This window comes from Syzygium oleosum, unplaced genomic scaffold, assembly GCF_021117445.2.
Source record: "Syzygium oleosum isolate NSW1041296 unplaced genomic scaffold, Sole_v2.1 Sole_v2.37, whole genome shotgun sequence".
Classification (NCBI taxonomy): domain Eukaryota; kingdom Viridiplantae; phylum Streptophyta; class Magnoliopsida; order Myrtales; family Myrtaceae; genus Syzygium; species Syzygium oleosum.
The window spans coordinates 2,039,240-2,063,809 of record NW_026607521.1 but is presented as its reverse complement, the minus strand read 5'-3'; the positions used below and the strand labels follow the sequence as shown (position 1 = coordinate 2,063,809).

At 41.2% G+C, this 24,570-nt stretch overlaps 2 protein-coding genes and 1 long non-coding RNA gene across 4 annotated transcripts; 1 reads left to right on the top strand and 2 right to left on the bottom strand.

The window, feature by feature from the left end:
- Nucleotides 1-3,747: 3,747 nt before the first annotated feature.
- LOC130135783 (uncharacterized) lies at nt 3,748-5,773 on the top strand. Of its 2 annotated transcripts, none has more exons than XR_008815017.1 (2): nt 3,748-5,003; nt 5,105-5,773. It is a non-coding gene; the product is annotated as an uncharacterized LOC130135783 (long non-coding RNA). The 2 variants fall into 2 exon arrangements; XR_008815018.1 differs by having other exon boundaries at nt 5,089-5,773.
- A 1,528-nt stretch (nt 5,774-7,301) lies between these two features.
- On the bottom strand, nt 7,302-13,664 carry LOC115677144 (guanosine nucleotide diphosphate dissociation inhibitor 2). The gene is made up of 13 exons (XM_030600230.2): nt 13,454-13,664; nt 11,659-11,721; nt 11,476-11,559; nt 11,268-11,375; nt 11,009-11,181; nt 10,479-10,590; nt 10,302-10,382; nt 10,118-10,180; nt 9,847-9,948; nt 9,181-9,305; nt 8,504-8,714; nt 8,294-8,368; nt 7,302-7,502 (listed from the first exon to the last, which is right to left on the bottom strand). The coding sequence occupies exons 1-13, from the start codon at nt 13,538-13,540 to the stop codon at nt 7,452-7,454; spliced, it is 1,335 nt and encodes a 444-aa protein (XP_030456090.1). The 5' UTR covers nt 13,541-13,664; the 3' UTR covers nt 7,302-7,451.
- Nucleotides 13,665-16,548: 2,884 nt separating this feature from the next.
- Nucleotides 16,549-22,787, bottom strand: LOC130134426 (guanosine nucleotide diphosphate dissociation inhibitor 2-like). Its single transcript, XM_030600231.2, has 13 exons — nt 22,670-22,787; nt 20,946-21,008; nt 20,771-20,854; nt 20,564-20,671; nt 20,294-20,466; nt 19,778-19,889; nt 19,577-19,657; nt 19,387-19,449; nt 19,130-19,231; nt 18,450-18,574; nt 17,758-17,968; nt 17,570-17,644; nt 16,549-16,768 (listed from the first exon to the last, which is right to left on the bottom strand). Exons 1-13 carry the CDS (start codon nt 22,754-22,756, stop codon nt 16,718-16,720), a joined length of 1,335 nt encoding a protein of 444 aa, XP_030456091.1. The 5' UTR covers nt 22,757-22,787; the 3' UTR covers nt 16,549-16,717.
- Between the last annotated feature and the right edge of the window lie 1,783 nt (nt 22,788-24,570).

Here is a 24,570-nt window from a genome sequence, read left to right as displayed (position 1 = left end):
AACAACTAGTAGGTCCAAGGCTCCCCTAGAACTAGTTCACTTTGATGTCTAGGGGCCTGCTCCCATCACGTCGTCCCAAAATAATAAATACTATGTTTGTTTTGTGGATGATTACTCTAAATTTTCTTGGTTTTATCTTTTTCACTCCTGCGACCAGTTCTTATCTACTGTCATTGTTTTCCTCGCCTTCGTTGAAAATCAACTTAACACTAAGGTCAAAGCTTTTCAATCTGACCGTGCGGGAGAGTTTATCTTTGCACCGTTTGTTCAATTATTGCAAGCAAAAGGTATTTTTCACAAGACCTCCTGTCCACGCCTACCCCTTTAGAATGGCTCAGCCGAGTGCAAACATCACCATATAATTGAAATGGGACTCACGATGCTCTATCATGCTTCTGTCCCCCATCATTATTGGGACTTTGCTTTTGAAGCAACTGTACACATTATCAATCGGCTGCCACACCGATTCTGCAGAATGAATCACCATGGGAGATATTATTTCAAATGGTTCCATCTATTGCTCATCTCAGAGTTTTTGGCTGTACAATGTATCCCAATCTTCGACCCTATGCGAAGAATAAACTGCAACAAAGGTCACACCGATGCATTTTCTCGGGCTACCCATCAGGATACAAAGGATACCGGTATTATTCCCCTCAGCATCGACGGTTCTACATTGTTGCTGATGTAGTGTTTGACGAATTAGATCTCCCTTATGTGCAAAACACTCTGCAATCATCTTCGGAGGCTGCCGCAACCATTCAGCCGCTTATTTCTGCTGAGTGGTCTAGAACTCCTCTGCCACAGCAACCACCACGCGAGCCTTGTTCTCCCTCTAATTGCGATTTGCAGTATGCTAATTCCTTGCTGCAAAATCAGTGCAATTTAGGTGTGTCCGAAACCTCACTGCATGAACCCGCTGATGGGTCTCCCTCTCAGTCCGTAGCTTCACCAATCCTGCCAACAGCTTCTCCTCCAAATCCACCAGATCAGCTGACACATCCTATGGTGACATGCCTTCATGATGGCACTTTAGCCCGTAGACACATTCGCACTGATCACACTTATGCGTTGGCCACCTCTATGTCAAATTTTGTCACACCTTCTTGCTTTAGTCAAACTGTGAAAGATGCAAATTGGCGTACGGCTATGGCAGATGAATACACTACCCCCATAAAAAATCAGACCTGGACATTAGTGTCTCCTCCTCCGAATTGTAAACCCATCGGCTGCAAATGGGTCTTCCAGGTTAAGCTCCGTGCCGATGGTTCTCTTAAGCGGTATAAAGCCCTATTGGTTGCAAAGGGATTCCATCAACAAGAAGGCATCGACTACAATGAGACTTTCAGCCCTGTCGTCAAGAATGTGACAGTTCGCATTGTCCTCTCTATTGCCTTTTCTTGTGGGTGGCAACTCCGACAGCTTGATGTGAAGAACGCCTTTCTTCATGGTCATCTAACAGAAGAAATTTTCATAGGAGCAGCCCCATGGCTTTGTTGATTCTGCTCATCCCCGTTATGTCTGCAAATTATAGCAATCTCTTTATGGTCTCAAACAGGCTCCTCAAGCCTAGCATCAACACCTCAGTGCTTTTCTAGTTCAACTGGGCTTCATTCCTTCAATTGCCGATTCCTCACTATTTATTCTTTATACAACTCATTATAGTATCTTCCTTCTGGTTTATATTGATGACATTATTATCACTGGGTCACCTAATGCGCCATTGTCGGCTCTCATTAAATCTCTGCAAAAGATCTGGGAGAGCTTCATTACTTTCTTGGCATTGAAATAGAACGGACAGACCGATGTATTATTCTCCATCAGGCTAAATATGTTGCAAATTTGCTTATGCGGGCCAAAATGACTAAGGCTCGTCCTATTTCCACGCCATGTATCACTTCGGCCGGTGCCCCGTTTGCCCATCTTGGTGCACCCTTCTCCGATCCATCGCTATATCGCAGCATTGTAATGGCTCTACAATATCTCACGCTCACTCACCCAAATATCGCATATGCTGTCAACACAGCTTGTCAGTTCATGCACTCTCCCACTAAGATCCACTGGCAATTTGTTAAAAGGATCCTTCATTTCATCAAAGGCACTCAACATCATGGTATTCTCTTCACTCCCAACTCTTCTTTTCAGATGCATGCTTTTTCCGATGCGGAATGGGCTAATGCTCCAGATACTCGTCGCTCTGTTGGCGGGTTTGGCATCTTCTTAGGTTCAAATCTCATTTCATGGAGCTCCCGCAAATCAATCCAGTACCGAAGCTAAGTTTAAGTGTCTTGCTGACATTACTGCAGAACTCATTTGGATAGAAGCTCTACTACGCGATCTTCATGTTCATCTGCCTGCTCCTCTTGGCCTTTGGTGTGATAATCTTTCTGCTATCTCTCTTACTGGCAATCCCATCTTCCATGCTCGCACTAAACATGTAGAGATTGACTACCACTTTGTGCGTGAGCGTGTGGCCAAAGGACAACTTCATGTTCAGTACATCTCCACTCATGATCAACCAGCCGACATCTTCACTAAAGGCCTCTCCACTCCTCGGTTCCGACTTCTTCAGATCAAGCTTACTATGACTCCTGCCACATCAGCTTGTGGGGGGATGTTAGACAGCAAGGCTACAGCTCAGCAGAGATTTCCTCCGTGATTATTTTCCTGTGTTAGAGATATAAATATATTTAGGAGATTTTGTCTTGATTTTGATTTGATGTAATTGATATTTTGTTATTTGTTACTTTAGATAGTTAACCTTTAAAGCCTATAAATAGGCACATGTACCTTTCATTAGCGATGTTCAAAAATATTATTAAACACAAGATTTGGCTACCTTTAGCCGCAAATCTTGTTGCCTTAAGATATTAATTTCTTGGGGTTTTACAAGGATGAATCCATTAGGGCTTGATTGGTGTCGCCGCAAAAGGTTTAGTAGTTCAGAATCAGAATTTCGTTAAGATTACCAAACCGTTGCGTAGATAGGTTTTCTAAGGTTTGGCCCATCTATAACACAAAAGAAAGTCGAGTAGAATGGAGGTTTGTGGTTGAGCCAAGCCTTCACAACACTCTATTCCCTTCCCTTCACATTACTTGGAAACCATTATATTTTTTAATTAACTAGTTTAAACTCAACTATTCCACATTTACGTTCCTAGAAAAAAAACGATGGGTTCATGCAATATAATTAGAGGTCTCAGGAATTATTTCTATATGTTACAAAATATGTAATTGCTTAATTATATACCTTGACTTATAAAAAAAAAACAAATTGATCGGGAAAAGGTAAATAATAAAACTGATATACCAAGTATGGCCATACTAAAACTGTGCATGAAGTTGCAAAATCAGAATACTGTGTGTAGGAAGAATTTGCGATTTAGGACAAGAGGCAAGTGAATCATGAAGTTGCAGAAGTAACGTAAGAACGAGAGATAGATAGCTCTTAAGACACACTATTAGATGGACCAGGGACATCCATCCACATACATCCGGGCCAATCGACATAGTAGGATTCAATCGTTTCAGACTCGGCCACACCAAAACCAAACGACAAGATACATTCACGACGCACGCGTGTTGCATGAGGTCCACTCCGACAATGTTTGCGTGGAAAAGATATGAATAGGTTCGCTCTATGAATGATGTGATGGACAAAGTCAATCACAATTCAAAAATTATACCAGAATGTTTGTATTTTTAGCGGGTCTTTTAAGTGGGAATTCCTTGACGTGGGGAGATTAGAGCAGAATAAAAAGGAGCTGACGATGTTATCTACCAAGTACGAACAAGCTTTCGCCTTTCACCATATCGATCAAACAAATGACTCACTCCTGCTCGTGAGTTTGAGGCAATAATAGAGATTTTCTTTTTGTCAACGGGGGACGCCAACTTGCCACTTCTTTATATTCCATCTTCTCTCGAAATCCACCTTCATCATCAGTTAAGAATCGAGGAGTTTGCACAGACCGGGTTGTCGAGAGAGAGAGAGAGAGAGAATGGCTGAGGACGGAGTCGAGGGGACAACTTTAGAGTTCGCACCGACGTGGGTGGTGGCCGTAGTTTGTTGCATCGAAGGGGTGATCTCTTTTCTCGTGAAAGGTCCCTTCATTGGGCCGGCGAGGCAGCTAAATGCATTTTGTTCCTTGACATCTCCAACGTTGTGTTGTACTCTCTCGGGAAAGACCTTGTTCATGGTATAGTAAGTCACTCTGTAGTTTGTCAAATATCGCAGACACTACGAGAAACAGCAGAAGCCTCTCCTTGATGCCTTGCAAAAGATCAAAGAAGGTGAGAGCAGACAGGAAAAGTAAAGAAAATGACATACGTACTTACGCAGCACGAAATGATACATCAAGTTTTCAGAGTTTTGCGCGTGAATGTATTGCAGTGGCTTGGAGCTTTGATGCTGCTTGGTTTCCATATCGCTGCTCCTGGTGTTTATAACAAGAATTGGGACCTTGCAGAAAGTCGGACTCTTCTTCCAGTGGAACCAACGGAGGATGACGCGGTCTTCTCGTTGAAGCGTTTCTTGCGACCGATTATTGCAGTCAAATGGTCTCTCGTGCATCGGAAAAAATCTATTTTTACACAGACACAGAACCGATTGAAAGGTTTTATGACTTGACTGCATTCTGTACATAAAGTTAGGACTTTCGGTGGTGCCAGTATCTTGAATTGCTATGGCCTTTTGTATCTCTTTTTTCAGGAATAGGTGCCATTGTTATCACTTACAGCACTACATCATCTACACATTTTCATCTTTGTGCTCGCCGTGGTCCATGTGATTGTCTGTGTTTCCACAATTCTATGTACACAAACAAAGGTGCGGCATTACTGTTGCTTAATTTGGCAAGATTCGGCCTCCTAATTTCCCAAAATTTCTCCCGGATAAATACTCCAATGTCATACCTTTGACTTCATGCGCTCTTCGATACAGCAATGGAGGCGGTGGGAGGCTGCTGAGATCTGAAAGGACGAATAGTACAAGCTTGAAGATTGTAAGTCTGTTATTGTCCAGAAAGAAAAGATAGGTGGCAACTCGGATCCTCTGTTCTTTAGATGCCCTGCTTACCTTATCAAAAGATTACTCTTTTTGTAGGTAGGAGATGAAGATTGTTTTATTTCACTGAGTGAATATAAACAAAAATTTGATTTCCTATTTTGTTACCTGAAGCCAACAATGAAACGGCGGAAACCGACCGTGTTCAAGCTGGAATTCTAGCAAATTATTGGTTAGAGACACTGAAGACGCATATATCGGAATAAATCTCGCAATTATTAGAAGCATCTGAAGATGCAATTCACGAGCAGAGTCAATTCCAAAACCTGAATGTACATCATGCGCGAAGTTATGTCTTTGGAGACTTCACCAGTGATTCAGCAATGGAAGTTGAAGAATCCATAACGACTTGATCACTAGTATTTTGTATGAAGCCCTGTTCTGTTCAAAGTCAATTAATTATTCCAGCGATTGACTTGTTCTTGGGTACTTCTTGCAGGGTCGAATACGTAGTTTTGGTTATCATTTGTGCCATTAATCGGAAGTAGCCATAAAGATTCTCAAGCTTTCTTAAGTTTGCAAAATTTCAAGCATCATGTGTTTATGACATCTCTGTTGTATCTTGGAACACTTGAATCAGTGAGGCGCAGAGCAGACTGCAAGCTGATTTTTAGCTTCTCAAATGATGATTACACTATTGTTAGATAAATCTATAAGACAAGAATGGGACTTGTAATTGCTAACTCGACATCGAATCCGTGAGTTACATCATAGCCAATTTTGGTGTGACTAGCTGATGTAGAAGGTAGATTGCTCCGGTACCGAACAAATTTCAATTGCCAAGAGACGTTTTTAGGATGATTATCATGGCTATGTATGGAGTTTTTTCGGTTCTTTTAAATGCTTCTATGGGAATAAAGTAAGCACTTCACCCGGAATAAGTCGGTTCCCTACGTTTGAGAGTCCACAAGAGATCTGGTTGAAAAAAACATGAATTTTGCTCTTATGCAATACTCTTTCGAACTAGCCTACTTCTTCTTTGTATTGGTGAGTATAAACTGGCACGAGATAAACTTTTCTATAACAGAGCTTTCGCCTTAGGACTTGCATGCTGAACTAATGCTCCCCGTCGTGCTCCAGTTCCAGTACAATTTCGGCTCTTGCACCATGGGAAAGGTTAGTTATATTGTCGCGAGACGTGTTATAGGGCGAGCGTTATTTGTATCTATTCGATCCTTATTTGCATACAGGACCAATCTATGAGGCCTAGCACTCTGTTCATGTGTTCTGGATAGAGCATTCGTCCAGTTTTGCATACAGGACCAATCCATGAGGCCTAGCACTCTGTTCATGTGTTCTGGATAGAGCATTCGTCCAGTTCCGCTGTTATAACACAGCACACTACCACTATATACAGTCCTGAAAACTCGGGTATGTTCAGGTTACAACTGCGACGTATTGATGTAATGTCGGAACTAAAAATATGGAACCAACGAAGATGCCTCTTTTTGCTTTTCTCGGTTCATCAAGATGGGTGAGCACAGGACCGTTACCATTGAAGAACATGAACTCTATTACATCAAGAGAAGCAGCTGCACTCTATTATCATCAAGAGAAGCAGCTGATAATGGAGGCGCTATGGGTTCGGTGGAGGCGCATGGGATAGCTGAGCAAGCACAAGCCGATCAGAAGGAATCAGGCCAGAAGACACTGAAGCAAAAGAAATGGGCAAGGATCGGTATGGGAACCGGCACCGACGAAAAAATGCAGAGAACAGCAATTTAAGCTGTCTTAAACTAAAATTCAGTGGGTGCTTATTGGGTGCTTAAATGTGCCTACGTAGTTTTATGAATCATCTTCTCAAATCAGTTTCCATGTAACAATCATGCAGGCATGTCTCTTGTGCATTACTCCTTCATCTTGATAGGTACAGGTTCTTTTCACCCGACTTGGCATTCGCATGTGCACTAGGTTCATGTGAACCATCGGACCATACAAGTCCCACGTGAATCTCATCAAATCAAACGGCGCCGATATACTTGGCTCGCATTAGCTTGGTGCATGGCATAATGAGAATGAGACCTACACACACGGCTTCTTCAGCTGTCATCCGTGCCTACAGAAAGTCCGCACCGTTTGAGTTGGGAAGGGTGTGATCCATCCAGTCACATTCACCCCGTAATATTTCGGTAGTGTCTCCAAGGACCGTTTCATCTCCGGAGGAGAATGTCGAGCCGACACTTACGACTAGCATTTTTAAATTAACAATCCACGTTTTGAGTGTAAATTCCTCAGGTAAAAAAAATTCAAACACGACTTGATCACAGTTGGTAATACATAGAGTAACCAGAAATTCATGTTCCAGAGGTTCGTCGACATTAAAAACTGATGTCTAAGAGATCCAAACCAGGCACTAGCAATTCATACGCCGAACCTCTCTTTTTACTCATTCCTCCGCAGCACTGGCAGCGCTTAAATCCACGCTGAGGTCGAGAACCTGCCCAGAAGAATGTAATTTGGTCAGCATCTCCCCCTCTTACCCTTCAATGTCCTATCAAAGAAGCTTGAATTGCTGCTATGCAGAGTCGAAAAAAAGTATCTTTCCGATCTTCAATCATTTCAAAGTAATGTCAGTCGATTTTCAAACTTTTTCCTTCTGACTCTGCCAATGAATTAACAACTACTTTGACTAACTGATGCACCTTATATTTATTTGGTATTTTCTGTCCTGTTCAAACTGTTACACATCTCAATAATGAATAAGCTTTTCTTCTTCTTTTTTTAACATTTTAAGGACCACTTTGGTCGTTAATTGAAGGGGAATGTAGGCTTGATTAGCAGAAGGAAAAGAGAGATTGTGCAGTAGGTGGAACTTTTGGGCAGGTTTCATGGGGCTAGGAAGTAGGTCTAAAAGTTGAGAACTGATACTGCATTGTAAATAGCCAACACCCTTCTAACCAAACCGATCACCTCCAATGCACTGATTGGACATGAGAAGAATGGGAGGACATGGCATGGCTCTATCATTTAACTAGTCAAACATTCAAATAATGACTTAAAGGCTGAGTTTACTTAGGAAACAGATAGATGCATAATCATCAGGTATAATTAATGAGAAGGGTAGAACACCAGCAATTCTAGTATTAATAGCTTCCAAAGTCTCCTCAAACACTTCCAAACGCACAAGAAAACTTGTCACAGAATATCTCATGCTCGCCACGCCAACGAAGAATTCATCATCAATATCATAGTTAATAGCAGAAGACATTTCCGAGAAGTAATTCTTACCTTTCCGGTGATCATGGCATACATGTTAAGCACATCCACAATAGTCGACTCAAAGTGGGTTGTGGCATCATAACTCTGCAGGTATAGCAAGATATTAACATAACATCAATATAATTGAAAGCTCCTGAACTCCATATTTAATATCACATAGAGAGAGAGAGAGAGAGAGAACGGAGGGGGGGGGGGGGGGGCGCGGGGAACAAAACTCACAGTTGATATGAAGCAGTTGTCAAGAGAAGGTTCATTGACTGGTTCATATCTATCATAAGTGTCATAAAAGATCTCATCAACGGGTCCCAGCAGATCAACCCCTGGCTTCAATTCTATGTCAGGTTGATCAGTTTCAGCCTCTGCCGAAACAAATGCAATGAATTTGCCCTTTGGTGCGACATTATGAGAGTATGAACAACAGAAAAGATACCTGCTCAAACATACGCATAGTTGAATAATGAGTCGAAATCAAGGAACAATGCTTAGATTATCAGGACATGAAATGGATTTAAACCATCGGTAATCCAAGGCCAACCTATTAAGCAGGCGCATGGAACCATCTGTGAAATTCAAGATCCAAAATGCAGGTATCAAATGCTATTTAGAAGTGAAATGTGGCTCAAGCAGTTCTAATCGTGACTTAAAATGATTGATTAGTAAACTTAATAAAATATCACTAATCTCATGGGAAAGATACTTAACTTGTTACACTTACATTCATCTCCTTTCCCACCTCAAATACAATAAATGCAGTTAAATAGATAAGTGAGAAGCTATTTCTCTTCGGACAATAAACATTTTGCTTTTTCCTCATTCATTTCGCGAACAGACTCTGACATCAAATATAATAAGAAGCTGTAGCTAATAATCACCAATTAGTGTACACAAGGACTTACATATCCGACTTGCGACCCAACTGTTTCTGTGGGATAATAACCTGCACTGAGTGAGAATCATTGGTGTTTGGGATCGGATGGCTCATGATACAGATTGCCCTGGCGACCTTCCCAATTTTCCTAACCTGCAGAAGTTTAAATATTCCCAATGAGTGTGATGTCCAATGTCGTTGCACAATTAAAAAGAGAAAAGGTGTATCTGCATTTTATGCGCCTTCCTGGTCATCGGGGCTTGTTACTCGTTCTTATTTTGTTTAAAACGAAAAGGACCGAGTGGGTGGGGTGTAATTGCGAGGTTTAAGGCCTTCAGGGCGGAGAAAGTAGTCATATGTTAGTGGCAAAATAAATCTTATATTCAATAACCATAGGCACTGCTGCAGCAACAATTATCTTTTTCTTAGTATCACAGGGGTGCAGCAGGCACACAAGATCTACATGCAAAGAATCTGACAGATAGAACCAATATGCACCTATTCAACCAAGCTCCACAAAATTTTTAAACCAATTTAAGCCACAATAGTCTCGTGAAAGATTACTATCCCATCTTCGGAATCAATATTATAAGTATACCACATGAGCTCATACCACTTGTATCAAACAAACTGGACTCCAACATAAGTTCGCTAACATACTGCGATGATCATGATGCAGTATCATATTCATTACCTTGTTAGGCAAGTAGGAAGGGTCACAAACAACTTTTTTGCATTTAGCAGTTTCACCCTCTGATGTGACACCAATGACTTGGCCTTCATCGTTATACTCCACCTGCAATAACAGCAACATAAAACAACATTTTTTTCTTTCTATTAGTAGCAGTTTTAACTTGAAATTTAAAAAAAAAAAAAATAAATAAAACACCACTTCATGATATTGTCAGAAACTAAGTATATAATTATTAGTCCAAATATAAATGAGAACCAAATGACATGATTACCTTGCATTCCGGTTTGTTCAACATGTAAGTCCCACCATATACAGCACTAAGCCGTGCAAATGCCTGGATAACAAAGAAAAAAAGTTAAGCAGAACCTAAAGTAAATGGTCAGGCATCAGTAACGGATTTGAGCCACTGTATCTAGAGCAGCTGATTGGGCATGCATCTGTGATGCTAGATGTACCTGAGGGAGCTCCCCCAACCCATACAATGGGTAAATATAGGGAGATCCTCCTTGAAAACGAGCAAGTGACTCTGCATAGAGCTATCAAGAGAAGAGGAATGTCAATTCAGAGCAAAATGGGAAACATTTTTCTTTCAAGCATAAGAAAAATGTTTGTTCTGGGACAGGATCATTCACCTTCATTCGCTTGACAGTATCCAGGGCAGGCTCATCTAGGAACCGGTCATCTCTATGGAGTGCCAAGGCATGGCCAATAAAATCCATGGTGTTGTCATCCAGACCATATTTTCTGTTCAAACATCAACAGAGGCATGATGACCAAGGATTCCATAGTTCAACCAGCTAGTATCCTTCTACTCATTATAATAGCCGGAACAATTCATGCAGAAGAAGAGAAAATGAAAGAAATATTTGAGTAAGAGCACCGTAAGGACTCTGCGACTTTGTTCTAGACTTTTCTTCTTCTTTATAAGTAATATCATTTACAATCCAATATCCAAAACAGAAATGCAGACAACCACTTCCCGCTACAAGCAGCACATAAAGTGGTATAAGACAGTAAACATCTAGAAAATTCAGTTATCATTTGATCAGTCGTCAGAATGGGAACTTCTAGGCGAAACACTTTGCAATTGCAGTGCAGCATTAATTTCTCTTTTAAGAGGTTGCAATGACATGGCAACCCAAGAAAATATTTAAAAACATACGCTATCAATTCTCTCGTTGTTACACGTGTCAAATCCATCCCCTCATGTGTCTTTGGATCATTTTCATTGTAATCTTGAACGTATATAAAGAACTTTCGAGCTCGACGCTTCTCAAACATGCCCATGAGTGGAGATTTAAGTGCTTCCATGTCAGTAGCAGGCACTTTGTGAACCTGCCATTGGCATTACCATATTGTTAAATGAGAGAGGAAAACCAGGCAGAAGTGCAATGATTCTGCACATGTATGTTCCAGTATACCTTTCCCTTATTGAAGACATAGCTGCCATCCACAGCTTTGAAGTACAGATACTTGGTAACATCTGTATGAATGAGGACTCGCACCAGACCACCATTTGCCATCATAAACTACACAGAAGCAATAGTCAGCAACAAATAAATAACGAGAATATAAACGATCTGCCACAGCTTAAATTGTAGGCCGATTAACAAAGTGTGAGAATTATACCTTTGGGACCATGTCAACATTATAATCCCTGCTAGAACCCAAATGTGCAGGAGGTTTGTCACTATTCCTAAATTTCTTCCAGAGCTGCAATTCACAAAGTCGTCAAAAGAAACTATTCAAACCACCTATTAAAGATAAGGCAACAATGCAGAAAATTGCCATGAACGCTTGAAGAAATCAGACCTGAATGAGATTAAGTGATGTTGACTCTGCTCCATAATAGTCATTCCTATCCATGTGCAAAACCTGGTTCAAAAGTTTCTTTCATCAGCAACAGAACAGGAATCCACAATCTATGCTAATTACCATTGTTTTGGTTATGGGAAAAAGAGTATAAGGAGAGAAACTGAGAATAGTTATTTCATTGCATATTTTGCAACATATCTCAAAATAGAAAATCCACGTGCCCTAAGATAATTACAAAGAAGATACAGAAGAGTGAATAATTTACATGACAAGCTATATGAAAGGGCTAAAGTAGCATGAAAGTTAAAAAAGAAAACGTTAGCTACATAAATAAACCAGTGGAATGGATATGATATTCAACAAATACTTGCTTCGGTAAGTTCCTATTGCATTCGGTAACATTTAGTCTTAATAATGTTACAAGGGAGCAAACACAGCTAGCTCCAGTCTAGCCTTGAATGACTTTCAGCACATCCATTAATGTAATTTTCCACGAAAAGTTTTTCGGCCAGCTGTAAAAGCAGAGTGAAGCGAGGGATGCCAGATGTAGTCCACTTGCCGACACCAGTATGGTAGAAGGGTGTGGATCCATTAAAAGTAGGCAACCCACCAAAGTATTCCGCTGTCCTATTAGCTAAGGCCAGAGCTCTGGCATACAGAGGTATTCTTATCGCAGGAATCAATATCTTACTGGATTCATGGGATCATACATTGGACTCAACTTAGAGACCAAAGAGTCTGATAGGTATAGCCACGACACACTTATCGAGTCTCTAGGGATTGGTTTATGCCATGGTAGAGCAACTTTTGGGGGCAGCTACCCATAATTTTCGCCATGAATCTCACGGAAGCGGCCAAATGTTGAAGGGGCGATCTCCTTGATTCGAAAGACTATCTGCCGCAGCGGTCCAAGTTTCAAGGAGCTTTCCGTCAATCCTCCTCTCTATCCAACGAGATGAAAAGAGAAGTGCTTCCGTCTCCATATAAGGCATGGCGACAAGTCAATCAGCCAAGCCAATGTACTACTCCACCTTCACTGCCCTCAAAGCTTGAGATCAAGTACTTCACTTAGACCGTTCAATCAATTTAGTTTACGCTCAAAAAACGACTTCACATGTACTCGATTTGCTCGAGACCGACCCAATTCCATTACAATGAAGTCGCCACTTGGATTTGCGATCAAAAATTGCGAAAACTAGAGGCGTCCACGTCCAGTGTCTACCAATCCCCATATGACACGACGAGAATCCACGATTTCACTCGAGCTCATCAGCAGCTTACATCTAAACCTCGAATTGACCGCGGACCGGATTCTCAGATCATCGCCGCTCGAATTCGTGCTGCCATTCTCACGTAAATCGGCTGGCAAAGCCACGGGCCCTAAATTCAAAAGTCTCGCTGATCCGTCCCGATACAAATAGAACCTACGACAACACGCCAGTAACCAAAAACCAAAAGGCACTCGATCACGTGAAAACGACGCTCCCAAGTCCCAATCGCGATCTCCTCAGCACCGATTCCCACCGCCCCCAATTCGAAACGTAATCAACCGACCCACTCTCCAATCCCAATCGAACACCAACTCAAAAACTGAAGTCAGCGCGTGGATCCTCACTCGCAGCGTAAACCCCCCCAAAAGAAAAGAAGAAGAAGAAGAAGAAAACTTCCACGAATCGAACGACACAAGCTACGGGATTCACGCATCGGAGGACGCGAGATCGAATCGAACCGACCAATCGAGCGAGGAAATGAAAGGAAGGAAGGAAGGAAGGAAGGAGGGAGGGAGAAGGACCTTGAGGCCGTCGACGGAGAGGAGGCCGCTGAGGATGCACTCCTTGAGGCCGGTCCCCAGCACGATGACGTCGTACTCCTCGTCCATGGTCGCCGCCGGCGATCGGGGCGAAGCAGATCAAGAGAAGGTCGCGGCCGAAGAGCGGCGGCGGCGGCGAGAGAGAGATCTGAGAGAGAGAGAGGGAGGCCGGAGAAGGAGGAGGAGGAGGAGTTGGAATATGGTGATGGCGTGCTGTCTGGAATTAAATCCGCGAAAATTTTTTTGTTTGTTTTTTTTTATTATAATAAGCTTTGTTGATTGCTGCCGCTTCCTGCTCCCTTTTATTTTATTTATTTCCTATTTTTTTTATTTTCTCTCCTCCTTCTTCTTTCTTTTTCTTTTTAAGATGTCGCGGCATGGATGAAAAGGTCTTGCTCAAGTCGATGCTTCGTGGACCTAGTAATACAAGCCGTTTCGATAGAGTCGGGCACTCATCGATGGGCGTGATTCATCCGGTCCGCTGTAAAATCATGAGTAAGAGAAGAATTTACCCCGGGGGACGAGCGATGCGCAATTTAAGCTACGTTGCCACTCGAATAATTTCAAGTTAATCTTGATTTTTCTTAAGACATTGTAAAAGAAAAAATCGGGAGAAGTACGAAATTCTTGTGCACGGTATAAACGGGTCCTAAAACTTATGGTCCGAATTCTACCATTAAGCCTCTCCTGCGGTATCTCCAGTCGAAGAATCACTATCATCTCTTAATATGGAACTTGTCTCGATTAACAATTGTGTATGTTTCAATCGTTCGACATGAGATCGCCGTCTTAACGACAACACTTAATCGAAATCGTGTGGTTCTTGCTTCACTCTCCCTTCCCCAACATAGTTAAAAGATTTGGCTTTCTTGACAGTTCCTTTCCATGCCAAAATGTTCATACAAAGTTTGGATCCTAGCCATGACAAAAGTATAAATCACGCATGTGTGACAAAAGTATAAATCACGCATGAGATCGTCGTCTTAACGACAACACTTAATCGAAATCGTGTGGTTCTTGCTTCACTCTCCCTTCCCCAACATAGTTAAAAGATTTGGCTTTCTTGACAGTTCCTTTCCATGCCAAAATGTTCATACAAAGTTTGGATCCTAGCCATGACAAAAGTATAAATCACGCATGTGTGAGTAGATGGTCTCTACTATCTCTTCATGGGATTTGCACAGCTTACACGACTTGGGTAACAATAAGGTTTAATTGAAAGGGTTAATAATATATAAAAAAAATACCAAAGTGTTACGTTTCGTGACAAATCTATTAAAATCTTAGGACAGAATTTGGGAAAAAAGTTAGGGATTTCAGCAAATTTTCAAAATGTGAGGAAGCTGTTTAGAGAAAAATTAAGGCAAAATTAGGGATTTTGGCAAATTTTCAATAGATGAGGAACTCTTGGGGAAAAATTAGCATATTTTCCAATCTCGGCTCATTTTCTTCATATCTAACTTCTTAAAAAAAAAAACGATGCCGTTTATTTATATGGAATTTCCATATCTAAGCTACATCACATCCGAATTGTTTTTAACAATTTCACCAAATATTCGACGGAAGCTAATGGAGGATAGATTTGTCACGGAGTGTACCAGTTTGGGATGACACGAAAAATAAATTGTGAATAAATATGATACGGATGTACCGGATTTTGGCGATATTACCCTAAATTAAAACTATGGCTTAATTCACTTTGATTTATGGCCCAAGAATGGAACTCGTGATTTCACTATTCCCAATGGGCTTTTCCCCAATTTCAGGCTTCTTAAGAGCCCAACTAACCAAGAACTGAGAGCTGGAAAATGCAAGATGAGTCGGTGGAAATAAACCCTAGTCCGATGTGAACGGATTTTCTTTGAGTTAATGAAATTTCTGTTTTTATCGACAAAAGAGAAATTCACAATCTGTTTCTCCGGCACAAAAAAGAAAAAAAACAGCACTTACATATTCGAAAATATAATTTCCGATCAACAACGTGTAATTCACAAGCGACGCAATCAATTTCAAAATGGGTTTGGCCGTGAAAACGCTAGGATGATGTGATTAATTTTTCGTAAGAACGATTTTTACTCAGATTCATTAATATTAGTCCTAATGTGCGATGTCGTTTATCAAACGAATTTCGAAAGTAAAGGAATTATGGATAACTAGTACGATGGACTTAATTGAAACGAAAAGATATTAGTGGGAGATGCATGAAGAAAGTGGAAGATTGTTGGAGGTACGGATCCGTATGGATAAATAAAAAGAACGTATAAGATTGAAAGATAGCCAAAAATTAGTATAGGAGGTGGCAATACTATAGTTAACAGAGTCGATGAATACTTCATCCATATATTTCTCTTTTGAACTCAAAACCGCCTACTCGTTACCGAACCAAAGATACCTCCAAAATTAGCTCAAACTACTTACCATTTCACTAATGCAATCACATTCTCGAACAAAGCCATAGAACCACGCGAATGCACATAGATACGTGACGTAGGCCTAGACTTACATGTTGGAGAGCTTGGTTCGTCGCACCTCCGGTGACCTCGGGCGGCGTGAAGGAGAGCGAGCTCGGCCTTGATGTCCCTTCAGCTGGCTCAGCAGTTCCGCCTTCGACGTCTGTCGCGGCTCGTGAGCCTCAATCCTCGCTCCGCATTGAAGAAGCAAAACGAAAAAGTCAGCAAAAGCTAGAGATCAGAGGGTCTCTCTCGAAGCAACGACAGCGAGCATGAGGACGATTGTTACCAATTGCCTTTGCTTCGTCCAAGCTTCAATGGCCGCCTCTCTGCGCGTGCGCTAGGTTCATGTGAGCTAATCTGATCATACAAGTCACAACGGAGTCTCATCAAATCAATCAGCGCCCGTGCACTCGGCTCCCATTAGCATAGTGCATGGAATAATGAGAACGAGACGTAGATGGCTTCTTCAGCGGGGTCATCCACGTCTCCAGAAAGTCCATGTTGTTTGAGTTGGAACGAGGGTGTGATCAATCCAGTCGCATTGATCGCGTAATATTTCAGTAATGTCTCCATGGACCGTTTCGTCTCCGGAGGAGACTATCAAGCAGACACCAACCACGAGCATTTCAAATAAGCATTGCACATTTTGCATGTAAATTCTTACATGTATTATCACAGTTGATAGTACATAGAATGACCAGAAACTTGTTCAAGAGATTCGTCGACAATAAAAACCGATGCCTGAGAGCTCCAAACCAGGTACAAGAAATGCATGCACTGACCCTCTCTTTTCTCATTCCTCTGCAGCGCTGGCGGCGCTTAAATCCACACTGAGGTCGAGAACCTGCTCAGAAGAATGTAGATTTTTCAGCATCTCTCTCTCTCTCTCTCTCTTTCAATGTCTTAGCAAGGAAGTTTGAATTGCTGCTATGGAAAATGTTAGAGTTGAAAAATAATTTCTTTATGATCTTCAATCATGTCAAAGCAAGATAAGCCGTTTGTCGTACTTTTTGCCTGTTAACTTCTGCCGAAGAATTTAACAATTACATCGACTAACTGATGCGCTACATTTATTTGGTATTTCCTGTCCTATTCAAGATGTTACGTGTCTCAATTATGCATAACCTTGACTTACTATTTTCCATTTTCAGGACATCTTTGATTGTTGATTGAAGGGGACTATAGGCTTGATTAGCAGAGGGAAAAGACAAGATGTGCAGTAGGTGGAAATTTTGGGCAGGTTTCACGGCTCTAGGAAGTAGGTGAGAAAGTTGAGTAACTTGTGGTGCATAGCAAATAGCCAGCACACTTCTAACCACACCGATCACCTCTATTGCACTAATTGGACACAAGAAAAACGGGAAATAACTAGTCCAAATGCATGATTACCTCGTCAAGAAAAACATTAGATTATAACCTAGAGGCTGAGTTCACGGAAACAGTCAAAGATGCATAATCATCAGGTATAATTAATGAGAAGGGTAGACCCGAGCAGTTCTAAAATTGATAATTTCCAAAGAGTCCTCAAAAACTTCCAACCCACATGAAAACTTGTCTAAGATTTTCTCATGCTCGCCACGCCAACAAAGAACTCATCAACAAGATCGTAGTTGATAGCAAGACATTTCCAAGAAGTAATTCTTACCTTTCCGGTGATCTTCGTATACATGTTAAGCACATCCATAACAGTCGACTCGAAGTGGGTTGTGGCATCATAGCTCTGCAGGTACAGCAAGAGAAGAGATTAACATAATATCAATACAATTAAAAGCTCCCGAACTCCAAATATACATCAGAAAGAGAGAGAGAGTGAGTGAGAAGAACAAAACTCACAGTTGATATGAAGCAGTTGTCAAGAGAAGGCTCATTGATTGGTTCATATCTGTCGTAAGTGTCATAAAATATCTCATCAACAGGCCCCAGCAGATCAACCCCTGGCTTCAGTTCTGTCTGAGGTCGATCAGTTTCAGCCTCAGCCGAAACAAATGCAATGAACTTGCCCTTTGGTGCGACTTTGTGAGTGTATGAACAACAGAAAAGATACCTGCTCAAACATGGGCATAGTTGAACAAAGAGTCGAAACCAAGGAACAATGCTTAGACTATCGGAAGGCCGTGAAAATGGATTTTATTAACCATCGGTAATCCAAGGCCAAACTATCAAGCAGGCGCATGGAACCATCTGTGAAATTCAAGATCTAGAATGCAAGTATCAAATGGTATTTAGAAGTGAAATGTGGCTCAAGTAGATTCTGATCCTGACTTCAAATGATAGTTTACGTAAAGTTATTTAAAATATCATTGATCTCATGGGACTGAAACTTAACTTATTACACTTTCATTCATCTCCTTTCCCACCTCAAGTACAACAAATGCAGTTAAATGGATAAGTGAGAAGCTATTTCTCTTTGGACAATTAACATTTAGATTTGCTTTTTCCCCCTTCATTTCTCGAACAAACTTTCACATCAAATAGTATAAGAAAATATAGCTAGTAATCTCAAATTAGTGTACTCAAGGACTTACATATCTGACTTGCGGCCCAACTGTTTCTGGGGCATAATAACCTGCACTGAGTGAGAATCATTGGTATTTGGGATCGGATGGCTCATGATACAGATTGCCCTGGCAACTTTCCCAATTTTCCTAACCTGCACAATATTATAAATTCCCACTGACTACGACTTCCACTGTTGTTGCAAAGGAAAAAAGGTATCTGCATGTCATGCGCCTTCATGGTTATCGGGGCTTGTTACTGGTTGTTACTTTTTTTTTTTAAAAAAAGCAAAAGAAAACAACCGAAAGGCTGGGGTGTAAAACATCTTGCGAGGTTTAGGGCCTTTAGGCCTGAGAAAGTAGTCATATCTTAGTGGCAAAATTAATCTTATTTCAACCACCATAGGCACCGATGCATGCAGCAACACTGATCTTTTCTTCAGTATCAAGGGGGTGTGCATCACACACACACACACACACAAGATCTACATGCAAAGAATCTGATTGATAGAACCTCTATGCACATATTCAACCAACTCCACAAAATTTTTAATCTATAATAGTCTCAGGAAAGATCACTAACCAATCTTACGGAATCAATATACTTGCTATACTACATGAGCTAGTACCACTTACATCAAACAAACTGAACTCCGACATAAGTTTGCTAACATACTTCCATGATCAAGATGCAGTATCATATTCATTACCTTGTTAGGCAAGTAGGAAGGGTCGCAAACAACTTTTTTGCATTTGGCAGTTTCGCCCTCTGATGTGACACCAATGACTTGGCCTTCATCGTTGAACTCCACCTGCAATAAAAGCAAAACAAAACAACTTTTTTTTTCCTATAAGCAGCAGATTTAAGTTGAAATTTAACAAATAAACACCATTTTCATGACACTAGCAGAGAATAAGCATATATTTACTATTCCAAATAAAAATGAGAACCAAATGACCCGATTACCTTGCATTCCCGTTTGTTTAACATGTAAGTCCCACCATATACAGCACTAAGCCGTGCAAATGCCTGGATTACAAAGGAAAAAAAGTTAAACATAATCCAAAGCAAATGGTCAGGCATCAGTAACGGATTTGATCCAGTACATCGAAACTGCAGCAGCGGCTTGGACATGCATCTGTGACGCTAGATGTACCTGAGGGAGCTCTCCTAACCCATACAAGGGGTAAATATAGGGAGATCCTCCTTGAAAACGAGCAAATGACTCTCCATAGAGCTATCAAGTGGCAGGCAGAGAGAATAGGAATGTCAATTCAAAGATCGCCAAACAAAACGGGAAACATTTCTCTTTACGAGCATAACAAAGATGTTTGTTCTGGGAAACAGGATCATTCACCTTCATTCTCTTGACAGTATCCAGGGCAGGCTCATTTAGGTATCGATCATCTCTATGGAGCGCCATGGCATGACCAATAAAATCAATGGTGTTGTCACCCAGACCATATTTTCTGTTCAAAAAACATGCAGAAGCAAATTGACCAAGGGTTCACAGCACCACCAGCTAATATCATTCTACTCATTATGATAGCTGGAACAAAATCATGAATAAAAGAGTTAATTGAGTAAGAGCACCGTAAAGACTCTCCAACTTTGTTTTAGACTTTTATTCTTTTTGATAAGTAATATCGTTTACAATCCACTATCCAAAATAGGAATGCAGAGGACCACTTCCTGCTACAAGCAGCACATAAAGTGGTATAAGACAGTAAACATCTAGCAAACTTAGCTATCATTTGATCAGTTGTGAGAATGGAAACTTCTAGGCAAAACACTTTGCAATTGCAGTGCAGCATTAATATTGTATACAGAGATTGAAATGACATGTCAACCCAGGAAAAGCATTTAAACATACGCTATCAGTTTTCTCGTTGTTACACGTGTCAGATCCATCCCCTCATGTGTCCTTGGATCATTTTCATGATAATCATGAACGTATATAAAGAACTTTCGAGCTCGAAGCTTCTCAAACATGCCCATGAGTGGAGTTTTAAGTGCTTCCATACCAGTAGCAGGCACTTTGTGAACCTGTCGTTGGCATTACCATATTGTTGAATAAGAAAGGAAAACCAGGCAGACCTGCAATGATTATGCAAATGTTTCAATATAGGGTTCTTCTCCACACCGTTCCCTTATTGAAGACATAGCTGCCATCCACAGCTTTGAAGGACAGATACTTGGTAATATCTGTATGAATGAGGACTCGCACCAGAGTACCATTTGCCATCATAAACTACACAGAAGCACTAGTCAGAAAAGAACAGATAAGGAGAATATAAACAATCTGCGAAAGCCTAAATTGTAGGCCGATTAACAAAGTCTAGAATTATACCTTAGGGACCATGTCAACATTATAATCCCTGCTAGAACCCAAATGTGCAGGAGGTTTGTCGCTATTCCTAAATTTCTTCCAGAGCTGCAAGTCACCAATAGGAACTATTCAAACCACCCATTAAAGATAATGCAACAATGCAGCAAATTGCAGGGAACGCACGAGGAAAGCAGACCTGAATGAGATTAAGTGATGTTGACTCTCCTCCATAATAGTCATTCTTATCCATGTGCAAAACCTAGTTCAAAAGGTTCTTCTGTCAGCAACAGAGGAGAAATCCACAATCTATGCTAGTTATCTTTGTCTTGGTTATGGGAAAAAGAGAAAGAGAGACATTGAGAATAGTTATTTCATTGCATATTTTGCAACAAATCTTAAAAGATATAATCCAAGTACAAAGAAGAGACAGAAGAGCGAACAATTTACATGACAATCTACATGAAAGGGCTAAAGTAGCACGAAAGTTGAAAAGAAAACGTTAGTACATAAATAAACTGGTGGAATGGATATGACATTTAACAGATACTTGCTTCAGTAAGTTCCAATAGTATCCAAGTAACATTTAGTCTTATTAATGTCACGAGGAAGCAAACCCGGGTAGCTCTAGTCTAGCCTTGAATGACATTCAGCACTTCCATTAATGTGATTTTCCATGAAAAAGCTTTTCGGCCAGCTGTAAAAGCAGAGTGAAGCGAGGGGTGCCAGTCCATTTGCCAATAACAGAATGGTAGAAGGGCATGAATCCATTAAAAGTGGGCAACCCACCAAAGTATTCCGCTGTCCTATTAGCTCAGGCCAGAGTTACGGCATATGGAGGTATTCTTATCACAGGAGTCAATATGTTACTGCAATCGCAGGATCATTTATCAGACTCAACTTAGAGACCAAGGAGTCCGATAGGTATAGCCACAACACGCTAATCAAGTCTCAAGGGACTGGTTTATGTCCTGGCAGAGCAACTTTCAGGGGGAGCAACCTATAATATTTGGCATGAAACTTACGGAAGCAACCAATTGTTGAAGGGGCAATCTCCTTGATTTGACATACTATCTGCTGCATCAGTCTAAATTTCAAAGAGCTTTCCGTCAATCCTCCTATCCATCCAACAAGACGGAAGAGAAGTGCTTCTTTCTCCATATAAGGCAATGTGACAAATCAATCGGTCAAGACAATCTACTACTCCACCTTCACTGTCCTCTAAACTTAAGAGTAAGTACTTCACTTAGACCATTCAAATTATTTACTTATGCTACTTCACATGTCGTCAATATACTCGAGAATGACACAATTCAATTATCATGAAATGTTGCCACTTGTATTTGAGATCAAACATAGCGAAAACTGGAGGGTATCCATGTCCAATGTCTACTGATCACCATAAGATAGGATGCAAGTTCACAATTTCACTCGAGCTCATCAGCAGCTTAAAACTACTACTGTAAAGCTCAAACTAACTGCAGACCGGTTGCTCGGATCATCTCCGCTTGAATTAGCATTGCCATTCTCATGTAAACCGGCTAGCAAAGCAAGGTGCTCTATTCAAGAGTCTCGCTCATCTGTCCCATTACATCAAAAAACCAAGGCACTTACTCACATCAAAACTCTCAAGTCCCAATCGCGATCTCCTCAGCATCGATGTCCACCGCTCCCAATTCGAACATAATCAACCGACTCTCCAATACAAATGAACACCAACTCAAAAACTGAAGTCAGCGCAGCGTGAACCCGAAAAAAAAAAAATATAACCTCCACGAATCTAACGACGCAAGCTGAATTTCGCCAGAAAAAATCAAAAGCCACACGACTCTTGTCTGTGAGGATTCAGACATCGGATGACGTGAGAATAAATCGAACCAACCAGTTGAGCGAGGAAATGACCGGAGGAGGAGGAAGAGAGACCTTGAGGCCGTCGACGGAGAGGAGGCCGCTGAGGATGCACTCCTTGAGGCCGGTCCCGAGCACGATGACGTCGTACTCGTCGTCCATGTTCGCCGACCGGTGAGAGCAGATCGAGTGGTCTGGGAGGAGAGCGGCAGATGTTTAAAAAGCCGGAAGAAGACCAGGAAGGTGACGGGGGGAATACGTGCCGTCTGCAATGAAGGCGGGAATATCTTACAAAAGGACGCTGGAGTTCGTTGTTTGATCATGAAGGGAGAGGCAGGCATATATGACAAACTTGTGGATTGCGGTTGCTTCCCGCTCATTTTGCTCTTTATTTCTATTATTGTCACTTTAAATAATTTGTTCCTTTTTTCCCCATTGTTTAGTATTGTGGTGTAGATGAGAAGGTCTCCGATGAACTCGATGCGTCGTGGGACCGAGCAACACGAGCCGTTTCGATAAAGCGGGGGTCATTCATCGATAGCCGAGACACATCCTGTCCACCATGGATCAAGAGTAAGTGAGAATTTGTCTCGAGCAATATGCAATACCAACCTGTAGTGATTGGTTTCCAGTTTTTACAGAGATCAATTCTTAATTTTTAGAATCTAGAATTTACCATATATATCCTAGAACTGAGGATTTTAGAATCTGGAACATATCCCGTATATCCTGAAATTGACTCTCGAACCGAAACTACGGTGCCAGTCAATTCCTTCGTTGCAGGTGCATTCTAATGGGCACATATCTTCCACCTCTACAAGAGAAAGTTTAAAGCTAATCGTAGTAATAGTAGAAGAACATATTGAATAACACTAGTAATGAAATTATGTTTCGAATTATAAAAGTTTGATATAAAAGATCCATAGATACTACTAGTTTTAGGGTTATCTCGGTTCGGTCCGATATTCTGGATCCCGATTCGATTCTTCGGCTCTACGGTTACCGGTCCGATTTGATTAGGTTCCTACCCGGAATTCGGGAGATATTAGTTCCAAAAAATTTGGAACCATATCGATGAGTCCCGGAATCGAGAACTAGACCAATTTTTAGGGTCAATCCAATCCGATTCTCGATTCTACTTGGGGCTCATGCTCACCCTTATTATAAATAACCCATCTAAAGAATAGCATGCCTCATTTTCAAATTAATCATGGCTTTTCATTAGGGAAAATTGTCCAAAAAATCCTAAACCTATTGCACTTTTGCCAATTCAGTCCTAAATCTTTCAACTTTGCCAATTGAGTCCTAAACCTTTTCATTTCTTGTCAATTGAGTCTATCCGGCTAATTTTGGCTAGAAATCGCTGATATGGACGCCAAGCGGCCATGTGGCGCTAACGTGGATATTTTTATATAATATTTTAATAATTTTTGAACTTTTTAAGATTTTTTTTCTTCTCTTTTTTTTCTCTTTTTTTTTTTGATTTTGAAGATAGGGCTGGCGAGGGCCGCGACGCCCTCGCCCAGATCTGGCTAGGCGAGGCCCTCGCCGGTCCCAGTCAACGCGCCTCGCCTAGGCCGACAAGGGCTACCAAGCCCTCGCCTAGCCAAATTTGGGCTAGGGCATCGCGGCCCTCGCCCGTGGCCGGTGAAGTTCAGCCAGCCACCTTCGTACCTTCGCCGGCCCTAACTTCCAAACTAAGAAAAAAATAGAGAAAAGAAAAAAAAAACATAAAAAGTTCAGAAATTATTAAAATATTATATAAAAATGTCCACGTCAGCACCACGTGGCCGCGTGGCATCCATGCCAGCGATTTTTGGCTAAAATTGACCGGATGGACTCAATTGGCAAGAAATGAAAAGGTTTAGGACTCAATTGGCAAAGTTGAAAGATTTAGGACTGAATTGGCAAAAGTGCAATAGATTTATGACTTTTTGTACAATTTTCCCATTTTCATTAAACACTGTACGAGGTTG